The sequence below is a fragment of the Grammomys surdaster genome, unplaced genomic scaffold (assembly GCF_004785775.1).
Source record: "Grammomys surdaster isolate TR1022 unplaced genomic scaffold, NIH_TR_1.0 330, whole genome shotgun sequence".
NCBI lineage: Eukaryota > Metazoa > Chordata > Mammalia > Rodentia > Muridae > Grammomys > Grammomys surdaster.
This window is the reverse complement of record NW_021604749.1, coordinates 2,822,912-2,847,437: the sequence shown is the minus strand read 5'-3', so window position 1 is coordinate 2,847,437 and position 24,526 is coordinate 2,822,912. Positions and strand designations below refer to the sequence as shown.

At 39.7% G+C, this 24,526-nt stretch overlaps 1 protein-coding gene across 3 annotated transcripts in view; it reads right to left on the bottom strand.

The window, feature by feature from the left end:
• The window catches only part of Sox6 (SRY-box 6), a 545,917-nt gene that overhangs the window by 316,781 nt on the left and 204,610 nt on the right, over window positions 1-24,526 (bottom strand). For 2 of the 3 annotated variants that reach the window (XM_028778215.1, XM_028778216.1), the window contains exon 2: window positions 2,866-3,106. In XM_028778215.1, the coding sequence (XP_028634048.1) occupies window positions 2,866-3,106 (241 nt within the window). Of the gene's footprint in view, window positions 1-2,865; window positions 3,107-18,398; window positions 18,855-24,526 lie in introns of those variants that run through there. The other variant, XM_028778214.1, reaches the window with a different exon arrangement.

The following is a 24,526-nucleotide window of genomic DNA, read 5'->3' as shown; positions in this document are numbered from 1 at the left end:
ACACACACACACTCCACACAAACACACACACTATACAAACACACACTCCACACAAACACACACACTCACACACACTATACAAACACGCACACACATTTGAAGGTCTGGCAGGAACATAAAATCCTTCCATTGTTTTTCTTTACAAGAAACAGAAGCTGCCTGGTGACCTGATCTGTAGCCTAGGTCAGTTCAGGTCTGAGGCTACAGTTGCCATGTTGTTGACTCTATCTGGTGAAGAGAAAACAAAAAGAAAGTTTCCACATGCAGCTGCTATTTCCCATTTGTTAAATCCTTTTATTGCATCATGTAAGTACACAGCTGGGAAATGCTATAGAGTGGGAGTTAAACAAATATTTTGGCTTTCCAGCATTTGGAGAACACAAAAGCTTCAACAGAAAGCATAGCTAAAGTTTGGAAACATTTCTATGAGAATGGTCTCTTTCACACTAATCTATAACATGTTTGCAACCTTATACTACCATAAATCATGTGTAGCATAAATTATTACATATACATTAGTATCTATTTTTTGACAAGTTCTGCATAACAAAAATTTCAGACTAATTTCGCAAAGCAACTTAGCACTTGCCAAAAATAAAGTTTTTCTTAGAAAAATAAGGAAAGTGTCCTCAGAAAAAAATAGAACTTGAAGTATATTGTCCCTGCCTCTCCCCATACATTTCCAGTCCAGCTACTTTTATTTGATCAGGCCTGCACATGGCATCAAAGCACAACTATCTTGAGCCAGTCCCTCTCTGTGTCCCGTTCTTTGTTTACACTAATCCAAGTCACTGTAATCTTTCATCTAGATTTCTGAAGCAGAAACCCCAGGGCCCATCCTTTCACTCTTGTTGCCCACCCATCCATTCACTGTGCCACAGCTGGAATTATCTGTGAGAAACCTTCTTCAGCCCTTCAAAGGCTGTTCCCACTGCACTCAGATCAAATCTCACCTCCACAATGACATCTCCAAGGCCTGTATGATATGGCTCCTATCTATTTTTTCCAACCACATCTGATGTATCTTCATTCGTTATCTTCTGACTACAAATACCATCTTTCATTTCCTTAAGTTCTGGGTTTATCACCTCAGACACTCCATACATGCTGTTCTCTCCATGGATTTATTCTTTGCCCTACTCTGACTACTTTCTGTCATCCTTGGTTGGAGAGGGCATCCTATCCATCTATTCAAAGTTAGGTTTGCCTCATTGTGCTTTCAGACAACATTCTGATCTTCTGCATAGTACACACAACTTTAACTATATATGTATTTGCATGTCTGTCCCCTGTCCAAGAACACAACCTCCAGGCAGGCAGGCAGGCGTCACATCTGCTTCACCATAATACAGCTGGAGTTATGGAATGTGTGGCATCCATAAGGTGTTCCATAAATATTTGTTCAAATAAAGACCAAGCAGAGTCTCAATTATCCTGCCTATGAGCAAAGAGCAGAGAGTGGATATTCATCTCAGCCATGCAGACATGGAATGAACAAGTTAAATTCAATCAGAAAATGTTCTCCATTTCTGCCTCAATATATATTTGCCTTCCCTTTCTCCTGGAAGATAAATCCCCAGCCCAGAAAACGGTTCACTCTTGATTCCCCATGTATAAAAGGACAAAATGATGTCACTTGCAAGAAAATCTGGAGATCATCATGTTAAGTGAAGTAAGTCAAATACACAAAGGCAAGTTTCCCCCTTATAGGAAATTTAAGTTGAGTATTGTGGGAGAGAGAAACATTGACCTAAAAGGACTATTAGGAAATTAGAATAGAAAAAGGAGAGGAAGGGGATGTTTAAGAAATGGTAGAAGAACAGGAAATTGTAATAAAAGTACTATATGCACTATGAAAATGTCATAATGAAATTCGTTAATCTGTATAATTAAGATGTGCTAAGTAAATAAAGTCTATGAATCATGGAATAAAACTAAAATTATTTGAGACATGCTCCATTCATCTTTTGATTCCCTCTCCACGCCTATAAACAATCTTTATCCCTCTGCAAGTTACTTATGTCAATATGTTCATTTGTTAACAAAGGTGTTTAAAATTATACCTTGTTTTTTGTTTAGGAATAAAATTCTCATTGTCTACTTAAGATTTTTTTACTAACTTAATTTCTGGTCACCCAAAAGTTAAAAAATACAAGCTAGGGTTAAGACATATTAAGGTTCTGGTTTCTTCTGGATGATTAAAAAAATGAAGATTTTTGTTTGGGACTAGATAATTAATGTCCCTCCTGAGGTTTCTGTTTTGATGTTTAGAAGATAGAATTTACCATAGGAAAGCTGCCTACTCCTGCATCACTTGGCATGTTGTTTCTGCTTTTAGAGAAAACCTGTGTGGTCTGATTGGATGGTATGCAGGAGTCTTGAATGTTTCTTTGATATTAATATATAGGCACATGACTTTTAATTTAAAATGATAGATATAGGCATTTCCTTATTGAAAATGTAGTCATGCTATGATCTCCATTCACATGGACATATTTGCTTAACTTAATTTTTCAATATTAATACACAGTCACACTTCATTCGAATACCTATTTTGTGACATTACTAAATTAATCACATTAAATTAGAATAGAAAGTATAAGATAACTGACTCTCCTTGTTTAAAAAGTAAATCAATATTCTTTTGTCAAGCAGACCTAATGATGGCCATAACCTAGATCACCAACTGTTTTCCAAGTTTTCCCAGTTATCAGAATAATAACAACTGTATGCCTCATGTTTATGTTGTAGCCTTAGCCTAACGAAGAACATTCTGAAGCCATGTATTTTAGTTTTCCTTAAACATCTCCTAATGATGAGGATGTAGACACCACTGGTAGCAGCCACCAGACTTTCAGTGCTCACCATTCTTTGCTGAGATGACAGAACGCTGTCCCAGTCAGCATCTTGTTGAATGGTACTGACAAGCGTCGGTAGCTCCTCAGAGTGAGGTTTGTTGTGCATTATGGGGTGCAGAGGCAAATGGGAGGCCGGGTGTTGATCACTGCCCTCTTCTTTTTCCCTTGAGGTCAAATCCTGGGTCATTGTTTCCTCTCCATCCGCTGTACAGGCAAATGGAGAGGTGGCTTGCTTGGAAGACATTCTTCTGCAGAAGACGGGAAACACCATGGATTAGAGGGCTCTCACAAACAAATTAGAAGCTATTGTATTTGACTAATGTGAGAAAAAATAAAAATCCTTGAAACAGAGAAATTGACAGTCTAAACTACAAAGGACTGTTGGCTTCTCTGTTACCCTCTTCTTTGCCTCTTCCCCCTAACTGCTGCATATTTTCCTTTACACAATCTTCAAATCTGATCTTTATAAGATTTCATGATGTACAATGTATGTATCTGTATGCCCTTCCTCCAGGTTTTCCTACTAGATTATGAGTTTCTGGTGGCGAAGGTACTAGGGTTGGTGGTTAGCAATGAAAAGAAGGAGTGAGTGGGTGAATGGGCCAATGAGCCACTCAGAAGTCCTCAGAGAAAGAATATCGAACTTTCTCACAGAGCACTGAAAGGAAAAAGTAAGCCTATGTAAAAAAAAAAATACAAATTGATTAAATAATTTGTCCTTAATATGCTAAGCACACTGGTAATGACTTCCTATCTTAAATCTTGACTATTAGTGGTAGACCATATACCAATGGCCTATCTGAAGCTTTTCTGAAGACCTCCCAGACAGATTAAGAATTGCTTCTTAACTTTTAAGTGTCATGTTGACTGAATGGCTTCTAGTGTCAGATAAATCTTATAGCAACTTTGTGGCATTTGAGTTGAGTTTCTGAAATAATTATACCTGCATTTCATGTCAGAAAGTATGCACATGATTCATAGCATTTACTATGAAAAAATAAAATGCCTACTCTGCATACTAAAGATTAAAGTCTATGTCATGAATAGAAGCCTTCACAAAGAACCCATCAAAGGACTGTGTAGTGGGGTCTTCATTTTGTGTTTCAGATGAAAAACCATGATGTCATACAAAATATCAAGCTCTGAGAACATCACTTTAGAAAGATGAATCTCTTAGTAAAGGGGTTAGTGACCAAATCACTAAAAGTTTACAGATTAATGAAAGAAACCATTTCCCCCTAAAACTTCGTGTTGATTTTTATTTATTGTATTTCCTTTGAAACTGCTGTGTAATGGAAGGAATACAATCGCCACCTTAATTGCTCTTTAACATTAATTGATTTCATACCATTTTTAAATGCACAAATCAGTTAACATAGGGAAACACATGAGCATTTTTCAAATTAGCAAATCATTAACTTGCCTGTACTGTTTCTACAGACAAATAAATACTGATTAAAGGGTCTAGAAATCTGAGATTAACAGTTAAATTTACAAATCTGTCACATGCTTTCATGAATATTGCAGTGAAGGAAATATCAAGTGCAAGGAAAAATAATTAAGTTAATTCCAATTTAAACAGTAGTTTTTATGTAGCAGCCCATGTTTCACATAGGATTTAACAGCTAATGCTAAATTTCTCACAATTAATGAGGGGGCTCGGAGTTAGTATCCTACAGTGAAAAACATTAATAGAAGATCAGCTAAACTAATTATGCACAGTTCTAAATAAAAGTATTATAGGCTTTTGAAGTGCTTTGAAATATATTAAAAAGCTGATACCTACTTATAATAATCATTGTACAAATACTAAAACTTTCATCTATTTAGATGAGACTAGAAAATACAATAGGGACAGTGTGCAGATGAATAGCTCTATAACCCTAAAAAGAGAGAAACTGAATGTTCTAAAGACCATAGCTTCAAAGACTCACATTCTCAAGTGACCCTGTTGGTGCTAACAAATGGGCACATACATGCACACATGGAGAATCATAACCAATGGATGTGTCTCAGTATTGAAAGTCACTACAGAACCTACTGTACTGCCCCAGAAATACCACTGAAAAACCAGGCAATTATAACTGTCCTGTAAGTGATCAAGCATCGGTCCCAGGCAGCAAGAGTGTTTGCATTGTTCAGATAATGGGCAGTTAGCCCTAATGTAATCACACACATTAAAAATGAATGAATGAGTTGACTGTCACCTTTCAGAAACAGTTCAATACAAGTGAAGAAAAAAGTCATAATCCAAAACTCAGAGTGACTTCAGTTCTCCCAACAAGCAGCCTCTTATTATAAAGTAATCTGGTGCCTTCCAGTAGCAGTATCTGTGATTATCGCTTTAGTATAAATTAATCATGACACAATACGCAAAGTGTAAACAGTCTCTTAAGAATCATTTTGACGACAGACTATACTGGTTAACAATGGTGTACGATCCTCATTAAACAACTCTGCAGCTGTAAAAATAGACTCAATCTGTCCAAAGCTATGAGTTGAGTTTAAAGGCTGGTTGGTGAGTGTTTTTCTTAAGGAAGGCTGGGCCCTCAGTCTTAATCAGCCAATAAATTATTTCCTGCAATTACATTAAATAGAAAATTATCTTCAAATGGGGAGTGTTAATTGAAAATCAAAATTCAGAGGGAAGTTTAGAAATTACACGCTGAATACAATTAGTGGGGAGAGGCCTCACCTCTCCTTCATCAGCAGGCTTCTGGTGAACCCTCCAGTGACCCATCAGAAGCCTATTTACAGTGGCACACAAGCTGTCTTTTATTTTACACCCACAAACACAAATGTGTATCAAGGTTGCAAATACCAGCTCGGCTGTCAATATATTAAGGCCGACTGTTCATCCTCAGCTCCATAACCAGGCAGAGGAGTGGGGAGGTAAGAGAACCAGGAAAATACACCTGGCTCCCGGGTCCATGCCTTAGTAAGAAGGTCGACATGTTGTGGTCCAAGAGCACTTCTCAGATCATACTTTACATCCTTCTCTGGGCTTGTTTTATTAGCACTCTGAGCTATATTGTCCACAGAGGAAAAGAAAACTCATCAAGGTATTTCCTTTTGATAAAATAGTTGAGCTATTTCAGTTCTCAACAGTAGCTTTGTTGTGTTATATTAGTCTAGGACAATGGTTCTCAACCTAATGCAATTCAACACAGTTCCTCATGCTGTGGTGACCCCAACCATAAAATTATTTCATTAATATTTCATAACTATATATAATATATATAAAATTATATATATAATTTTGCTACTGCTATGAATTGTATTGTAAATATCTGATATGCAGGATGTTTGGTATGCTACCCAATGGGCTTGTAACCCACAGGTTGAGAATCACTCTACTAAGTGATAGTTGTTTATTTTTTATACAAATATACACACAACTTATTTTTAGTGCATAGATTTTTTTCATTGTTATATTTGCACCAGTGCATGTACATGTGTGTGCAGGCATGCACACATGGGCATGTACACATGGAGGCCAGCAAACGACTTGCCGGAGCAGGTTCTCTCCTTTGACTATATAGGTCCTAGGGATTGAACTGAGGCTGTCCTCTTAGCTGCAAGCTCTTTTATCTGCAGAGCCATCTTACTGTCACATAGTTTATTAAATAAATCATAGATTACTACTGGATCAGGTTTACTAATTTTTACACATAAATTGTTATACAGTCTTCAATTGAACTGATTGTGTCCTCATTCATTTCTTTCTTTAGTATTACCCTTTCTTATTGTTTGTTTTTAATATGGGGGCAGAGGAGGCATCAGAGACACAAGAGGCCACTTGCCAAGTAGTGTATGTGGAGGCCAGAGGACAACTTTCAGGAGTGGGTTCTGGGAACTGAACTCTTGTCAGGTTTGCACAGCAAGCACTTGTGAGTAACTTCACCTAGGCACTCTTCTGCGTCCTAGCAGTCCTCCTTGACACACTTTCCTACAGCCACTGAGCTGTACTCTAGGAAGCACACTCCTGACTTTGGTGATACCCTGGATCCCACCACTCTACGCCAGTCACCTGCTTTAGGAATCCATGAATCAAATATACCTTGTTAGTTACGGTTTGCCAGCTTTGTGTGTGAATTCTCACACTTGTTTGAATACACTTATATACTATCCATTACAACAGTGTTCCCCCATACTCCACCCCCATACGTTAGGTAGCACCTTACCTAGCTACATCCCACACAACTAACAAGCAACGAAAAATCAAAATCCTTTAGAAAATGGTCAATTTCTATGTGACTTTACTTTGTTTTATTTTTGCTCTATTATAACTTAAAAATCATTCGAATGAATTGTTTTTTTTAATTTGTATTAAAAAAAATCTTCCTAGTTAAAGCCCCTGAAAACAGGGGTTTATAATGGAAGTGCTGACACAACCCTACTAAAGCAGCGCAAATGTTGCCGCTATAATACACAAAATCAAGTTCTATTATTCTCAACTCTCCTCGCTCATGGGATTTTTCTTTGCTGTGCTCCCAGCCAAACTGCTGAAGCATGAAAAATTTAAATGCAATCAAATGTGCCCAATTCTACTTTACTAGAACAAGTGTCTACAGTGGTACAATCTTAAAAGGAAATGCAACAGATTTGTTTGGTGTTTTTTTTTAACTGTTTATTTATAATACAGTGCATTGGAGATCAAATAAAAGAGGAAATTACACTCACATGGTACTAGTGTATTGACTACACAGAGCACATTATAATCAGAGAGGAAAACTACATTGTCAACTTATCACACTGGTTAAACAAGATGGTTTTCTGGGGCATAGCTATTATCAAGGAAAACCTCCAAAAAGAATTGGATTGTATGTCTTGAGACATGTGAGACTCAGTTCCCATCATATGTTCCCTGCACTTGAACTATCTCTGCCCAACAGATCAAGTGAATCCCCTTGGATGCTGGACCATTGAGAAGACCTTCCAGCTGAAGATTTGGGGTTATGAGACTGATGGAGGTAATGCTCCATAATTAATACTGTTCTCTAGGATACCAGCAGACCATCTCTACCCCAACAAAGTGACAAACACTCCACCTCAAGCCCTAGTGTCCAAATGCTTAGGTCATTGCCAAGTACCTCAGTGGTAAATGTATGCTCTGTTCTGGAATAAGGAAGGTGAGGTGGTCTCGGTTCTATAAAAGAGGGATGATGATGGACATACATACACTAAGGCCTCTGCTTCAGAAAAGTATGGTATACAGAACCTTTCAAATATGATGGCACAGAACTATTTTCTAATATTTCATTATTTTGGTTATTATCAAGTAACACTCACTTTTTAGGTATGTTACACTTATTCAAAAGAATTCTGTGCCTCCACATGTGTGGCAATAATGAAAAACGAGGCTATGGATTTGAAAGAGAGCAAGGAGGGGAACATGGGAGGGCTTGGAGGGAGGAAGTGGAGGAGGAAATGATGTGATTATATTATAATCTCAAAAATAAAAGAAGTAATAAAATCTAACAATAAGAAGAAATGCTGCTCTAACATAAAGCAGCACTTTAACAGCTCATTTGCCTATAAGAAAAATGTTAAAGTTCAGTCCAACAGTACATTCAGTTTTCAAAGTTCAACATAGACTCATCTCAGATAATTCATTGTTACTTGAACACTATGCTTGATCTGATTCTGAGAAATAAACTCATTTTCCAAAAAAATATAGCACAGTGCCTCTCATTCTAAGGAGTGTGAGTAACAGATACATTCAGCTGCCAAAATGCACAATGCCCAGGAACCCTCACAAAGGATTCCAGTTCACCCAGGCTGGGGCAAAGAATGACTTGCAAGCCTTTTTCCTGTGCCTCCAATTCCCACATTCAGGGATTTGAGAGGGTTGCAAGTAAAAGCCTAACTCTAGACTTTAATGTGAAGAGAGTCCCGAGGGCTGGAGAGATGGCCTGTTTGGTGAAGAACACCTGTTGCTCTTACAGAGGACTTGGGTTCAAATCCCACTATTTCTGTGGTAGCTAATAACCCTCTATAACTCTAGCTTCAGGAAATCCAGTGTCCCCTCCTGACACATGAAGTCATCAGGCACCTGTATGGTACACAGATGCACATGCAAGCAGAACATCTATAGACATAAAATAGATCTTACAGTGAAGACACCTCTTGGACACACACACACATGCACACACACACACACACACACACACACACACACACTGGAGAGGTCACCTTTGATGTCTGGGTTTCTGTGTTCTTTGAAGCCATAATTTCCTGTCCTCTCTCTCCACTCTGCCTCCAAATACCTCTGGGCTTTTTTTTTCCCCAGTTTTTCTTTCCTTGTTCATGTCTTAATAGCAACTGAGAGAATACAAGGGGAGTGCTCTCAGAGCTACTGGAAAACTTAGAAGCCTATCATCCTTCTGCATTTCAGCCCCTTTCAGAGTTTATAAAGATCCACCAAGATGTGATACCTGTTAGGAAACTCACTGATCTGAGCAAGCTGGCAAGTTAAGAGACATGAGGCAAATGAAATACACTTAACATGTATCTAAGCCGGGGCTTAAATTAATGGTCTTGACTTTTCTAAGGCCTCTAATTTTCCATACCGATGCACCAAAATTGTTACCAAAGGTTCTCTGATGTACTTACAGAACAAGAACTACCTGGAACAGTTTCCTCTCAAGTCATCAAAGATTGTGTCTCTGGAGCCTATATTTAGCTGACAATGTTGCTGTCACTTTATATAGCTTAAGACTGTTCTTTGGACTAGAGCTCATATGTCTTGGAATGCTTTGACTCATGAATTGTTTCTCCTGATAATGTTACATCACGTAACCACCTCTGTCTAATTGGTCAGTATCTGCTAGAAGGCACAGGCAATCCGTCCAACAGCTGGCCTCTGATTGACTGCCTATGGAAAACTTAAAATTATCACATTTGTCCCTGTGTATCCAGTTTCTTCCTAAGATCAAAACAACTTGATATCATGGAACCACTATACTTTCTGCTTGATAGAAATAATACTGAATTTTTCTCACAGTAGCTGTTTGGAGTTTTGCTCTGTAAAGCCACTACCAGAGAATATAAATAAAACCAGTGGCTTGACAGATTAAAACTGAACAATGGCTACTATAAATACACACCCTAACTCAGAGGGTTTTAATTAAGCTCAAGCTCAGCCACTGTTCAGCTCAACTGACAGACCTCTTCGTGGCTTTCATGAGAGAAGGCTGTCTAAAATAACAGCATAATGAATTTATTTCCACGTATTCACTTAGAATATCCTCTTCACGTGGGATGAAAAGCTTTATTTTTCAAGGAGCATCCCCACCAGGCTGAAACTGATCCACTAATGGAGTGTCCGATTACGGGACTTCTCATCTGCTTCTTTCATAAAAAATATCACAGACCACAGCCACATCTTCTCAAACATAGAGTATAGGAAGCTATCCCTGGACATTTTTCTGTTCTTCCTCTATTGTCAGTCACTCAGAAAAGGAGAGAGAGAGAGATGAAAACCTGATACTATTGAGGATGTTCCCAATATGAAATCTCAAGCATGGCTACGCTGGACAAAAATAATGTGAAGGAGCTGATTTTTTTCTAGGTTTCCCTCATAATAAAGCTATGAGGCAATTCTCTCTGGTAAGGGCATACTTAACAGATGCATTTTAGACTCCTGTCAAAAAAGGATGGGAAAGTGGAGATGGAGGGGAGAAGGAAAGGGGGAGGGTGTGAAGGAACAGAAGAGGGGAGCAGTGGTGGGAGGAGCAGAGGAAGGGGCAAGAAGCACGGCGTCGCAGTTCAATTTTAGTTTGTCTACTTAATGGAAACCTCATTGCAAGCCCTGAAAACTGTCTCCAGCCGAAGAAGCATGTCTGATTTAGCAAAGGTTATGCAAGCATCAAAGCAGTTAAATATAGGTGCCAAACGCATTGCCAGGAGCTCTCAGTTCTGTGAGTTAGTGTTACCTGACAGCTTAGTGAATATAAAATTACTTGTTTCTCCAATTGAAGACAATCAAATTGTCACCTTCCATTGTAATAATGCACAACTAGTGATCAGCAAAGTGCAAACATAATTACCACAAAGAAAACAAAAAATCAACTCTAAATCTCTCTACAGAGTAAACACACCTATCTGGCTTCCCCCGAAAGGGGTGCACGTATGACAAAAGCTCTCTGTTGTTTATCAGTAAGATTTATTAGTCTTACATCAAATAAAAATGGAAAACAACAAGAAAGACCAATTTATGGAAAATGAACCCAAGTATGAGTAGGAGCCCGACAGCCTTGCTGGCATGGTACAAAGACCTACAGGTAACATCACACTCAGCAGCGTGTCTATCACAGAACAATCTAACCTGTAGAGAGTGCCATCTAGCCTAGAATCCTCCAAGAGAGTGGAAAAGAACAGAATTTAACTTCATTAGCTTTTGACCTAACTTTTCCTTAAGAGAAGGAAAATGTATGTTTTATTTTTGTCTTCTAAATTGGCCTACATTTTTGAAGTTGGAAATTTATCTTCCAAAATTGATTATTTCTACCCAAATTTAGAAATAGCCATGAGTAGGATACATTTCTTCAGTTGTTTTTGAGACCTTCAGCATCTGGAATTCTTGCCCAAATCTGGTGCCCAAACTGGCTCACTCTTCTGGAGACCTTGATAACTCCAAACCAGTTTGGTTTAAAAGCTATGAACATTTGACCCGGTGTTCCCACACACACTGAAGATGCCATGGTCCAGGTAAAACTATTATCATTCACATCCTGACACATAAAAGCTCTATTACCTAAGTAGTGTTCTTTTATGTCTAAGTCAGAATTTAAAATGCTCAGATTCACATCATTCCCTCCAATATGGTTAAATAAATAAATAACTTTCTCCCATATGCGCGCCTAACTCAGAGGACCTCTTTTCTTCCATCAGTAGTGTCCTTCCTTTACTAGAAAGGTACATAAGTTGCTAAAGTTTGGTACTCCACTTTTGCCTCCCACCTCTATTCTAAAAAGTATCACTTCTAAACACTCAACCTACAAGGAGTTAGGTTTAGCAGGGGAGCAAAAGACCTACACCAGGTTAGAGAGAAACAAACTGTGCACCATCAACAGCTCAGGATTCCCTGAGCCACCATACAAATCAGAAGCTGTCAATCTGATCTCTTGCTCCCTGTAGGGACACTTTCTTAAGACCAGACTCTTTCTTGAGGACAAGACTCCTTTGTATGCCACTCTCTCCACTCTGTATCATTGGGAAGACTAAGAAAGACACAGGTGCTCACACAGGCTCAGAAACTCTAAAGGGGAGTGCTAGGACAGAAGTCGTGTCTCTGGCAAGCTCGACTGTGTCTGTAATATGTTTGCCATCATCTAGTGAAAACATCATTTTTCTCAATTTTACAATTTTTAAGTAATATGACAAACTTTTTCCTTCTAAGAGATCCTACATGTGACCTTACAGAGTGACAACCTCCTAGCTGAGATGATGTAATCAGGAGTGTTGAACTTTGATGATGACTAATTTAAGCCATTTCTGAAATTATACACCCACATAGAATTTCTTACAATACAGAGATAATAAGGAATGTTGAGAGAAAAGGTATGCTTTGTCAGAGAAATACTTCCAAGGCCCCAGGAGACATTGTCACAGGCTTTTGTTAAGAACAGGAAAAAAGGAATCATTCCAGGATTTTATCCTATGTGACCCACAGACAGACCCACACCTGTCCTGCATTGCTGGCTCCTTGGTGCCTGACCCATGCACCACATCTTACAGATGCTCAATGGATCTAGAAAGAAAGGCAAGAGGAAAAGCTGAAAGGGGGCAATGAGAAAATAGATCATCCTTTTTTCCTTAAGAGAACAGACACAAACATACCACTCACATGCCGAGGCTGCTCACCTCTATTCTGTCCCTATACTCTTGATCAAGTATCTTTCTGCTTTTATTGCTAAACTCCATGATTATTTTGTCTCCTCCCTACACTCTTCCTTCCAGGAAAGGCCTCAAACAACTACAAGGTATTAACATGAAGATACGCTTTGCAATGCCATAGAAACGAAACTTAAAACTAGGTTCATCAGAGTTTTCCTCAGGACCTTCTCTTGTTTACACAGACGCAGAAGAGTCTCAGAGCATCACAGCTGCTCACGGCCAGTCTGCCTCAGCTTTGTCAAGCCTCCCTGCTGATGTCTCTCAGGCCCTCCTTGCTCACCATACTGATAATCACCTGAGGACAGAGATTTTCTGCACATCAGGCTTCAAACTCCAGCAACCTACTCTAAAGTAGCTTATCTCTTTCAGTTCCTTCCTCTTTCAAATGAATTGCTGCCATTCTGTCTGCCTCCACTGTTCTAATCAAAACACACCAGTAGCTCTCCCGAGGAGACACAGTGAAATCTAAACTCCTGATCCAGGCATTCAAGGCCCTGCACCCAGACCCGTCTGACTTTCCTAAGCCTTTTCTGGGCTGCACCTTCCCTCTCTGCTCTGTGTACACTGGTACCATCAAGCTCTGCTCATTCTAGCTGTTATGTTCTACTTCGCCCTGTTACTTCCTTCACCTTCCTGAAACCAGATGGGACCATCCCCAGGACTTTGGTCCTAACTCTCAAGAAGTGCTCTAAGGAAGTTATTCTCACAGTGTTTATTCAATATTTCACAACCTTTTTCTAATGAAAGAACGATAGACTATAAACAATTATATAAATTATCTCAATAAAACTAGAGTTTCCAAGAAAGAGAACAAAATTCCATGTTTCTCTGTATCCCATGGTGCCAACCTAGTACAATATTTGGTATAAAGACAACATCAGTAAATATTACTCAGTTGTTTAAATGCCATTAAATAAGTAAGGAGAAACTGGTAGGGTATTAGCTAACCAGAAACACAGTAGCCATAACCAAAGATTTAAAATAAAGCTTCTAAATAAACCTCCATACTCAATTAAATGTCTACTCTTTACACATGCCCTGGCCCATTAAATTTATTTCAAATTTTAAACATAAGAGCAATTAAAAAGCCAAACCAATCATTAATTTATGTTTCCAGAAACATTAAAAAGATGAACAAATGAGATAGTAAATGGATGGTTAGACAGATAGACATTGGAGAAATCACTAAAAGCTTAGAAAGTCCCTACTCTGTGCTCTGTGCTACTACATACAGTGTGAGCTCACATTCCCAGAAAACAATAGGAGTTAGGTGGCATCACTGTACTGTTTAAGGATGAGGAAACCAAAGAATAAATCTGCTTATTAAAAAATAAAGCATAAGGCCAAGTGAGAGAGAAGACACATGTCCTTAATCCTAGCATTCAGTAGGCAGAAACAGGAGGATAGCTTCAAGTTCAAAACTTTCTCAGTCTACATAGTAACTGTGAGGCCAAAACCTTGTCACAAAAGACAAAGAGAAAATGAAACAGCACTCATTCACCCAAAGAGCATACCAGGCAAACAGAGGACAGAGTGTGAAAGCTGGCAGTCTAACTCCTGGGTAGATTTAACTATCAGAGTTAAAGATTTTTGAAATATAAATTATTAGATATTTACAATTCACATGAATATTTCCTTACTAAAATAGTCCCTCCATGTATCATTATGAATATTCTCTCTCTCTCTCTCTCTCTTTCCCTCCCTCCCTCCCTCCTTCCCTCCCTCTCTCTCTCTCTCTTTCTCTCTCTCTCTCTCTCGCGTGCGTGCGTGCTTGCGTGCGTGCGTGCGTGTGTGTGTGTGTGTGTGTGTGTGTGTGTACCCTAAATGCTCACTTTCACTTATTTAAACTTTAATCCATTCTTTTTTGTTTTCTTCTAGGCATGAAGTATAACCCAATGACAGAGTGTTTTCCTAGCCCTGGATTTGATCCCTAGCACTTCAAAAACAAACAAAAGATAATTTCTAATCCGAGTCTTGGAGGTGTTTGATTATTAGATATCCACTGAGAGAAGGGATAGAGATAAAGACAGGCAGAGAGAACTGAAAAGGAGGAGAAAAAAGAGTCAGGGGAAGAAGAGGAGTGCTGTGGTGGTTTGAATGAGAATGGCCTCCACTGGCCATATATTTGAATGTTTAGACAAAGTTAGTAGAGTTGTATGGGAAGGATTAGGAGGTGTGGCCTTATTAGAGGAGATGTTTCACTCCGAGGTGGGCTTAAGCCATTCCCAGGTAACTCTCTCTGTGTCTCATGGTTATCTCAACATGTAAGCTCTTACCTACTGCTCTAGCATAAATGCCTTCTGCATGTTACCACTCTCCCTACTGTGGTAGTCTTGAACCCTAATTCTTTGGAACTGTGAGCCCCAAATTAAAATATTTTTTTATAAGTTGCCTTAGTCTTAGTGTTTTTGTCTTGGCAACAGAGAGTAACTAAGTAGGAAGAAGAGCAGGGAAAAGGAAGAGGGGAAGGAGAAGCGAGAAGAGGAGGTGATGACCAGGCCGCCCTAACTCTCACTCCAGGTACTTTGACAGCAAAATCAGTTGAGCAATTAATTACAGCTTCTAGTACAGGAGGCTGGGAGGTGTGCTGTAGTCTAAGAACTGTTTCTTAGTGTAAATCATCCTTTTCTAGCTTACATTTTCTGGCTAGCATTGATGACCCTCATATCAACTTAAGCAGTTGATAGTGAAATACAAAGATATCACTGCTCATTCATATCTAGGCTTAGAGGAGGATGAGATCCAATTTCTACTCACCAGCTGTGACCACAGAAGCTACTTAGGACACAGGTCAGAGCTGGGAGCACTTCAAAAGGTATGTCTCCTGCTGCTATACCAGCTACAAAAGCAGGGTCAGGAGAGCCCAGGGGCCAGGGGGAAGGAGATGGGCTCAACAACATTCACTTAGACACAACTGTCTCAGCTGATCTCAAGCAGAGCACAGGAACTGAAACAACCTCCTAAAACCTTAAATATGACATTACATATACTCTAACTTCCAGGGAAAGAGGCAGAAAAGCTTCAAACACAAGGGCATGAATTTTTCTAAACTGTCACTGTTTGTAGAAGCTGAAGAAAGATTTTACCAGCAATACAGATTTCCACATTTTTAATATGCACAAATAGTCTGCTTTTGCAGATAACTAAAGTGCCACTATTTTGTGTTTTCCCCTCCATACCTCTGCAACCCTCTACCTCCCTTATAGCTATTTGCTGTAAATTTCTCACTTGCATTTGCTGGTAACATATTATCATAAACAGCTCCAGGAGAACATGAGAATCCAATTGTCTCCATGAATCACTGCACAGAATTGTTTTGCTTATCATTCTGAAAGTCAAATGTGGCTGCCCACAGCCTTGCATATTAAGAGACTCTTTACTGAGTGTCTAACTGCATCTACCGAGCTAAGAACCTCTTGCTTTCCCAAGCTCTGGTGTTCTCTGTAAGAAAGAACCAGATATTATTCATAGTCACAGGCCCCCATCATGAAAGCATGCCTTGTGACTTCCCAAACCTGACTTGAGAGAGTTCTGAGGATGACTTTTAAAGATGCCATATTAATTTGTATCTGTGGTGCCTAAAACTAGAAAAACCTTACCTGTCTTAACAGAACCTGCTGCCAGATGGAAGGCTGTGGTATGGTGGGAAGGTTTTGAAAAGGGATTTAAATCTCAGACCTCTCACTCCATAGACTTGTGGACTTGAGAAGTCATTTAACTGTCTGAGCCACCATATCCCCATTTATACAAGTAGGGTCAACTCGTGTGCCTTTAAGAGTTGATGTAACTATTAAACTAATCACTGTAAAAGAACCTAGCATTTAGTAGAAATGGAAAGAATGCTTAATTACTTCAAATGAAACTTAGAAGAAAAATATTTTGATCCAAATAAAGCCAATAAAAATTCTAAAAGAAATTCTGAATTTTTAGAAATCATTTAAAGTTCCACTCAATAAAAGTTTGACTAGTCTCAGTCTGTCTGACACAATAAGTGGGCCAGTGACAAAGTACATTTTATACACACAGGCACACACATACCATTTCTGCAGAGTTACAGATAAGACAGACTTAACACTGGAAAGACCAGATCCTACTGACCACACTACTGAGAGCTGTTTTCCAATGAAGAAGCAGAGTCTGGGACTCAGGTTGTCCATTGGGGCCTCCTACTATTCATCTCTTTCCTTGATTTTCAATAACAAACAAACCAAAAAAAGCAATCCAAGAATTTGGATACCGTAACCCATTCAGGCTCATTTTGAATTGATTTTTAAACAAACAAAAAAAAAGCTTATGGTAAACAGAACTTCCATCATCGGTACTTATATTAACTTGACAGTACATAGAAAGTCTAAGCCACCCATGTTCCCTGAAATGCATGAGTGCTTTTCAGAGCACACACTTGCTTTTCTTTCAGGGAAACCAATGCCCTGAGCAGCAGTGATACCTGTCCTCACATGAGATGCTCCAAAATGTTTCTTATCTTAGGCCAGTTTCTCTGTTTCTAAATCAGGTCGAGGACCCAGTTCCTACAGATGTTCCAAAGAGCCATGATGCAGTGCCATAGCTGACTGAAGACACAATGTTTATCTTCTCACCACCATTTACTTTAAAGAATCAACCTGGCCTGTTTGGAATTTTAGTGACTTCATTATTACAAAATAGATGTACTTCACTAGGGCTCAGTCAAACACACTAGTCACTGAAGCTTCGGGTGCCTATTCACATTATTTGAAGCTGAATGTACCAAAAGGATAAACTGCCTGAGGACCAAGCTCATAAACACAGAGGTTTCTAGAGCAGATGGATAAGAAAAGAAACAAATAAATATTTTGAACTTTGCCAAGCACTACAGGGAACAAACTGTGGGTGTATGTTACTCAGAAAAAAAAAAATGTAGAAGAGACAAATGACAGAATAAAAGGGGTTAAAGTAAAAGGAATTACTGAAGCACTATTGTAATGCACTTCTCAGAAGTCAATTCAACTCACTAGCATTTCATATAAAATACCTTTACTGATGTTCGACACCGTGAATCCTGGTAGAACAGCAGCCTTTCCTAATTAGAACTGTTTGTGAGCATTGACCATTTTAAGTTCTTTAGTTACAACGCTCCAGAAGTTACCCCGTGGCCTGCTTGTCAGTTGTGTCTGTTTGAAATGTTTATTACGATGAAATATTTTCATTAGAGAAGGTATCTTTACCACTGCACATAAGGTCCCTTGTCATCTGCTGCCTTTGAAAACAGCAAGGAATGAGACACAGATAACTCTTCCTCAAAGAGTTCGTGAATGAGTTCTATGATTCTTCCTATATAATTATATACCAGAACCTTATAGTACACAAGGAAAAGAAAGTGCTCATTTAAAAAAAAATCTAATAAATATTACCCCCAAAAAGGTGTGTGTATTAAACCCCCAGGAAAATCAAATCTTAAAAAAAAAATTTACAATTCCCTATGAAGATTACAAATGTCATACAAAAATGCCTTTTAAGTTATTAGTTCGGTACCATGACATCAGCGGCGGCTCCTCACACACCACCTTCCCACCCAATCAGGTAGGCTTTGAAGTTTAGAAAATTAGAAGGTAAAGTAACACAGTTAAGACCTGTGACAGCTAAAAGGCACAAATCACTCACACGAAGTAGCTGTTCCTCCACTCTTCAATCCAGCTTTCTCTTGCCACATCAGCCAGAACTTCAGAACTCGAGGGCATACCCCTTTGACACCTTCCCAACTCACAAAAAGCACCAACTGCCAACAAAAATAAATTTTTTTCCAAAAAAAAAAAAAGGCTAATTAATTTCTCCTGAGTCCCAGGCTACCAAATGCAGCCATGGTTTTAAACAGCATCTAAGCTGCTTAAACAAAGCAGTGTCAATTTTGTTCAACAATTAAAAGAGTTAAAAGCATAAAAGTCGATGGAAGAAGTGAAGACTCCTGGCCTGTGGGGAGATGCAGCACCCACATGCCTTCTGCCACTGCTGCTACAGTTAAGCAAACTTTACAAGCTAGTCAAGCCATCATGCAATAGAGCCTATTTGCTGAGCAACAGTGGAGCTTTGTGGTCGGCCTCACAGTTGACAGTAAGTTATGAGCCCTTTGTGAGCACAGGGGAAGGAAAACAGAGATCGGAATTTGGCAGGAAAATATAATACAGAATTCTCCTGTCTATGGAACCTGAATTTTTGTGAAAACAATCAAGCATTGTTGAAAGAAAGAAAAGCAACTTTGACAGATGAAATATAGAGGGGCCCCTTTTAGGAAAACAGTAAACAAAGCGCCATTCAGGCCAGGTCCATTCTGTCATTTATAAAGATAGCTCCTTCTGTGTGTGAGAGTTTACAGCAAAGAGTTCAGATTCAACAAATCAAGTGTAAAATCGCCCACAGTCCCCACTAGAAAAGCCTGCTAGGAAAAGACAGGAATGCCAAAGAGAAAAATATCACAGTTTTTTCTGTGTGGTAGAGAGGACACAATGGGTAGATGGGGTGAAAGGGGCTCTAAGAGAAGTCGGAGAGACAAGCCAAAAATCTAACAATTGTTAATTATAAAGGGCTAATTTTGTCAGAGACAGGAAAAGAGAAGGACACTGGAGATCACTCAATAGAAATATGAAAGGAAGAAGCCATTCTCCATCATTGTTGGAGAACTATGTCTCTCTTTCTCCAGGCTGGACCTCATGAGGTCATCGTTGGCACGAAAGCCTCAAAACCTTGGGCTTGGTTCTACTCTAGTTTGGCCATCTGGAATGCCAGCACACAGTGCAGTACTTTCTCCAAAGTATCTTAATTCCTCTTTCCAAAAATAGGCACCCTGGCCGGCTTTAGTCACCCAAACTGGAAAATGTACAGCAAAGAATGAAATGAAAAGCATTTTTGTTTCCTCACCCTCCTCAACCAGAGTTGAGATTTCAGGGTGGGGGAGTCAGGAAAAGGAGCTCCAAATACCGAAGCTCTAACTACAGAGCCTGTTTCTGCTAAGCACACGGTCACCAATTGTCTGGCAAGTATTACCAACCTGAGTTTGGGACATCTAAGAGACTCTTAGACACACATGTCCTTACAGCCAACACAGTCATTGTTGAGGCTTTAGGGATTTTTTTTTTAAGAATAGAAGGCAAAAAAAAAAAAAAGTCACAGAATCAAATGACACAGGACTTGCACATCATTTGGAAAACATGTACAAAATTACTTGGTTTTTGCTACACCCAGCTAAAGCAACAGCCTCTCTGCCGTGTGCTAATCTGGAATCAAACCAAGCCACACCTAAGCAAATAATGCTTAGGAGATGCAAAATAATACAGATTCCTTTATTTAGACTACCCAAACAGTTTATTTCACCAACGAAATCCCATAATAACTAGCTACATTTTAAACATTCCTTTTAAAACAAAGCCCACAAAATGCTCACGTGTGCCCATAGGTCAAGAATAATAAAAGCAAGCATGCATATGGATTCAATGCTGCAGATTTACTCAGCATTGGTTAATGGTTTCTATAGAGATTGATGTCAATCTCTCTGGCCTTTCTTGTGTCAACAGTAAGTTACAACAAGAAAGATCGTGGCTTTTGCCTTTGATTAGAAGAGGTGTCTTTCTCTGGTTGGCTGAAGGTCACCGCACTGCAGTATGCACTCACTTATTACAGCTCACAAGCAGAGTGTATGCAGAAAAAAGCTGATTTACTCCCCCAAAATAGCCAGAGACAGATCGAACAAAAGATGTCTCTGACCACATTAGCCAGTTTTCTTCTGAAAGAAATTTGATCCTGATAAAGCATGAAACACAGCACAGAGCTAATAAACCAGGAGTGGGAGGCTAACCTCCCGCCATTTTCCTTCCATCCATCCCTTTCAAATTATACAATATCAGGAGAATTGTTACATTGTTTTATTGTAAGAAGGATATGCTACAGGAAATTCAGTTTTATTGTGAATGTGTTGATGGTTCTGCCCATAGGAGATTCTCATGACACACACTACTGCAAAGCAAAGGGTGTCTCCACACTTCAGGAAAACCAGAGATGAGGCACTACTGACAGACCAGCACCTTCTGCCAAAGTTATAAACTAGATAATCTGGGAAACAGTCCACCACAGGAAAGAAAACTAATGGGACTTTTAAATTAGGTTTCGTTTTGAATGTTAGAAACTTTGTCATTGTGTTCTGAAGGAAAAGGTCCATTCATTGTTTGACCTGATGGAGAGAGGAAAATACAATGTTCCTTGCCATTCTGAATTCTTCATACAAGACAAGATCTATGAGACAGTGTCTTTATAGTAATCCTCAGACGTTGGCTAGCAACCTGAGAAATCATCAGCCCTGAGCCCACCACCTCTTTTATTTAGCATGAAAAACTTTACTGCCTGCTCCATATCATGTACTGTCATGACTACCAAACTTAGACGTATATAATACTGTGATATCTGGTACACATGTACCTTACCTTGTGACAGAACTTAACCCGATGAGCTCATGACTTAAAAACTTACAAGCCAAAACTGCATTTTATACACCTCACCTACCAAGTAGAAAAGCTTAGCAACTCTGTGGTCCTGGCTATAGAATCTTGTGACTGAGTGACTGAGTCGGAGCTGTGGCTTGCTGCCGTGCCAGGAAGGTCAGAATTCACCACACCTCAGCCTGCTAACCTTGGATAAGAGAAACTGCATGTGGAATTTGAAATACAGCTTCTACTAAGAGCACAACATTTTTGTGCCATAATAGAAGATATCAGAGTGTAAACTGAGAACATGTAAATTGGGGACCATTTGCCTTACACTAGAGCAAGAAATAGAACTAGAGTATAAATCATTATAAGACAATATCCATAGGCAGGTGTTCTAGAGAAACACTTTGGAAACCCAAAAGAGAAAACAGTGCATTCTGAAGAAATCAGAGGTGGCACAGAAGTCCCAGTCAGTGGGTTCCTGAAGGATGAGTAGAAGTTTGTGTGATAGAAAAAGAAGATTTCATAATGTGTAAAGGCACCCGAGGAAAACAAAGTTCAAAGCAGCAGAGATACAGGGTGCCTTGGGAAAGTCTGGAAAGACAGGCAACCAACAAAGCAGAAAGGATTTCAATGCAGTTCAAGCAGTAAGGATTTACCCTCTGGGAGATAACATGTTGATGAAGAAATTTAACCAAGGGAGCAGTGTGGTCAAAATTCCTCTTAAGAAGAAAATCCCTCAGTGGCCTTAATAAGGATGACTCAGTCAAAGGGGTGCTTGTGTGTTTATGCTGCTGCTGTGGTACTTATGTATGTCTAGCTGCCCTTTCCTTATCTGCTCCTCATTGCTCGGCTGGACTTGTGGTGCCAACCACTTACTCTACCTCCACATTCTTCCAAGCCTCTGTGTTCAGCATCTCTGGCCACCGCTGATAAATGCTGTTGAAAGAAGACAGATGAAGAGAATAGCAGAAGGAAGGGAGACTTCAAATAACAGCCAAGAAGGTATCTGCGAGAAAGCAGAGCAGCAGAAGAAATGGCTGGCGCGGTAGCTGGAGTTTGAGAGCATACTGCATGCTAAGCTCACTAGCTACCTTCACAGCACCTCATTAAGTCTCCAAACAGCTCTGCAAGGGACCTACTAATCAATCTCCTTTTACAGGAACAGAGAGGTGGTACACATCTTTCTTCCCAGAGGATACAGAATCCAAGGCCAGCCTGAGCTATACAGTCTCAAAACAACAATAAAGACAAGACTGAACTCATTTTCAAACGATCCATGTTAAGCTCTAAAGTAGTTCAGTAGCTTGGCTGTGGTATATACCTGGGATCTTACTCCCACGCTTTCAGCTGTTGGGAGTGTATTGCAAGTGATCCCGTTTCCCAAATATAAATCATACTAAAAAGCTACACTAGTTGCTTTGCATGGGCAAGCATCCTTGTCCCCACTTTATAGGTGAGAAAACTGAAGCTTCAGGAACTTAAGTAACTTCACTGGTACCACACAGGAAGTAACACGCAGCATCCTGTCCTTGCTCTGTTTGGCAGCAGCTGCTCACTCCCAACTCCCTCAGCTTTCCACACACCTTCCTGTTTCCAGATCCACTGTCCAAGCTCAGCTAACAGTCTGACTTCTCCAGAAGCTTTTCAGGAAAGCATCAATGGTTCATGACTTTCCTATTGCAACTATTTATATAATAGCCATTTAACTTGATCAAGATTGACTTATATTTATTTCCTCTTCTCTTTGTGTGTCGTGTTCCCTCCAGCCCAGACAGCTAACACTGGGGTACATCCCTGGCAGGATCCTTGGGCAATCTGTACCATCCAAATATACTATACTTCACACTCAGCTTCCAGGAGGGTATAAGAATTGAATCCAGGTGTGGTGTGAACCACCCCCCAAGATAAATGTCAGGTTCTTAGCTGCATAAACAAGGTATGGAATGACTTTAGTACTTAAATAATAGGAATACTTTCAGAATGATTGCAGAAATAATTTCTAATTCTCTATAAGAATGTATGTATATATACCAATTCATCTGTCATATAACACAATGATATAGGTTCTTCAACCCTATTTTACAAAGGAAACTGAAGGAAATAAGAAAAAAGAAAAGGCTGAGTAATCTGTCCAAGTTCCCTCCTGACAACCCACACGTCTCACCAGAGTCAGCACGTCCTTAACTACTTCTCAACACTGCCTCTGTGTACCACAGCTCCATGCTGCTGGAACACATTGTTCCAACATTGAGCAATTCTTATACCTTAGGAAAGAATGGTAAAAACATTCTTTGCTCCTGCTGCAAACAGTGTGGAGATGTGAAGAGAAGGGTGGAAAAATCTAAATAGCAGGTATCAAAAGAAACTGCTGGGAAAATAAGAAATAAAGAAAATGAGATGCATTCCTCTTTAAGAAGAAAGAGTGTGCCAAGTATGCCGTTTTTGCACAAGTTTCTGTGAATTATAAAGCACCCACGTCGTCCTCTCAGAAATATACCAAATCGTATAGCATACCTCAGAACGAGCAGCCATTGTTCGCTAAAAACTGAAACTCAATACTAGATTCTGTAATCCTAAACCAGCATAAGGCACCCTCCTCAGAACTGACACACAACAGCTGTGAGGGGGTCAGAGCAGTGGCTGGTGAAGACACCAAGGAAAGCCTGGGACAGTGCTGAGCACCAACTGGCTTCTGCTTGAGGAGGTAGTTGCAAAAGTCAGGAGAAAACCAGTCTCACTTCAGACAAAATCCCTAAGAATTCACAAGCTGGAAAACAAAAATGACTGCACTTCAGGTTTAGGTAACTTTCTGATTTAGAGTTTTCACAGCCCGTATGTATACTATTTCATCTACTTTACCCAGTGTCTCAGTGGTTGCCACACAATCAGTTATCACCACAAAACCGTCATCTACAAACAAAGTTCAGAGAGGATGACACCCCATATCCATCCAAGTGGAGTGCTCGGAGCTGAGAGTAAAATTCATGTCTCCTTTAAAAAAGGAAAACAACAAAAATGCCAACCTTTTCCTTCCCCATGTGGTTCCCCTTGAAGAATGGGAGCCCCCTGTGCTACTCACAAAGAGAAGGCATAAAGTAAAGCGACTGAGACTGAAAAGTACAGTGGCCAGACCAAGCCAGGTCCAGGCCTTTCCTCTTGAGAGAACAATAGCAAGGAATGAACACTCCCCTTTAGGCTCTGCCTCCCCTCTGCTCCCTCAACTCACTCCGTCCTGCCCCAAAGGTTAGGGAGCAGCCAAGCAACAGAGCAGCACCGCAGCAGTGTCACAGACACAGAGTCTTTGCCACTGCTCTG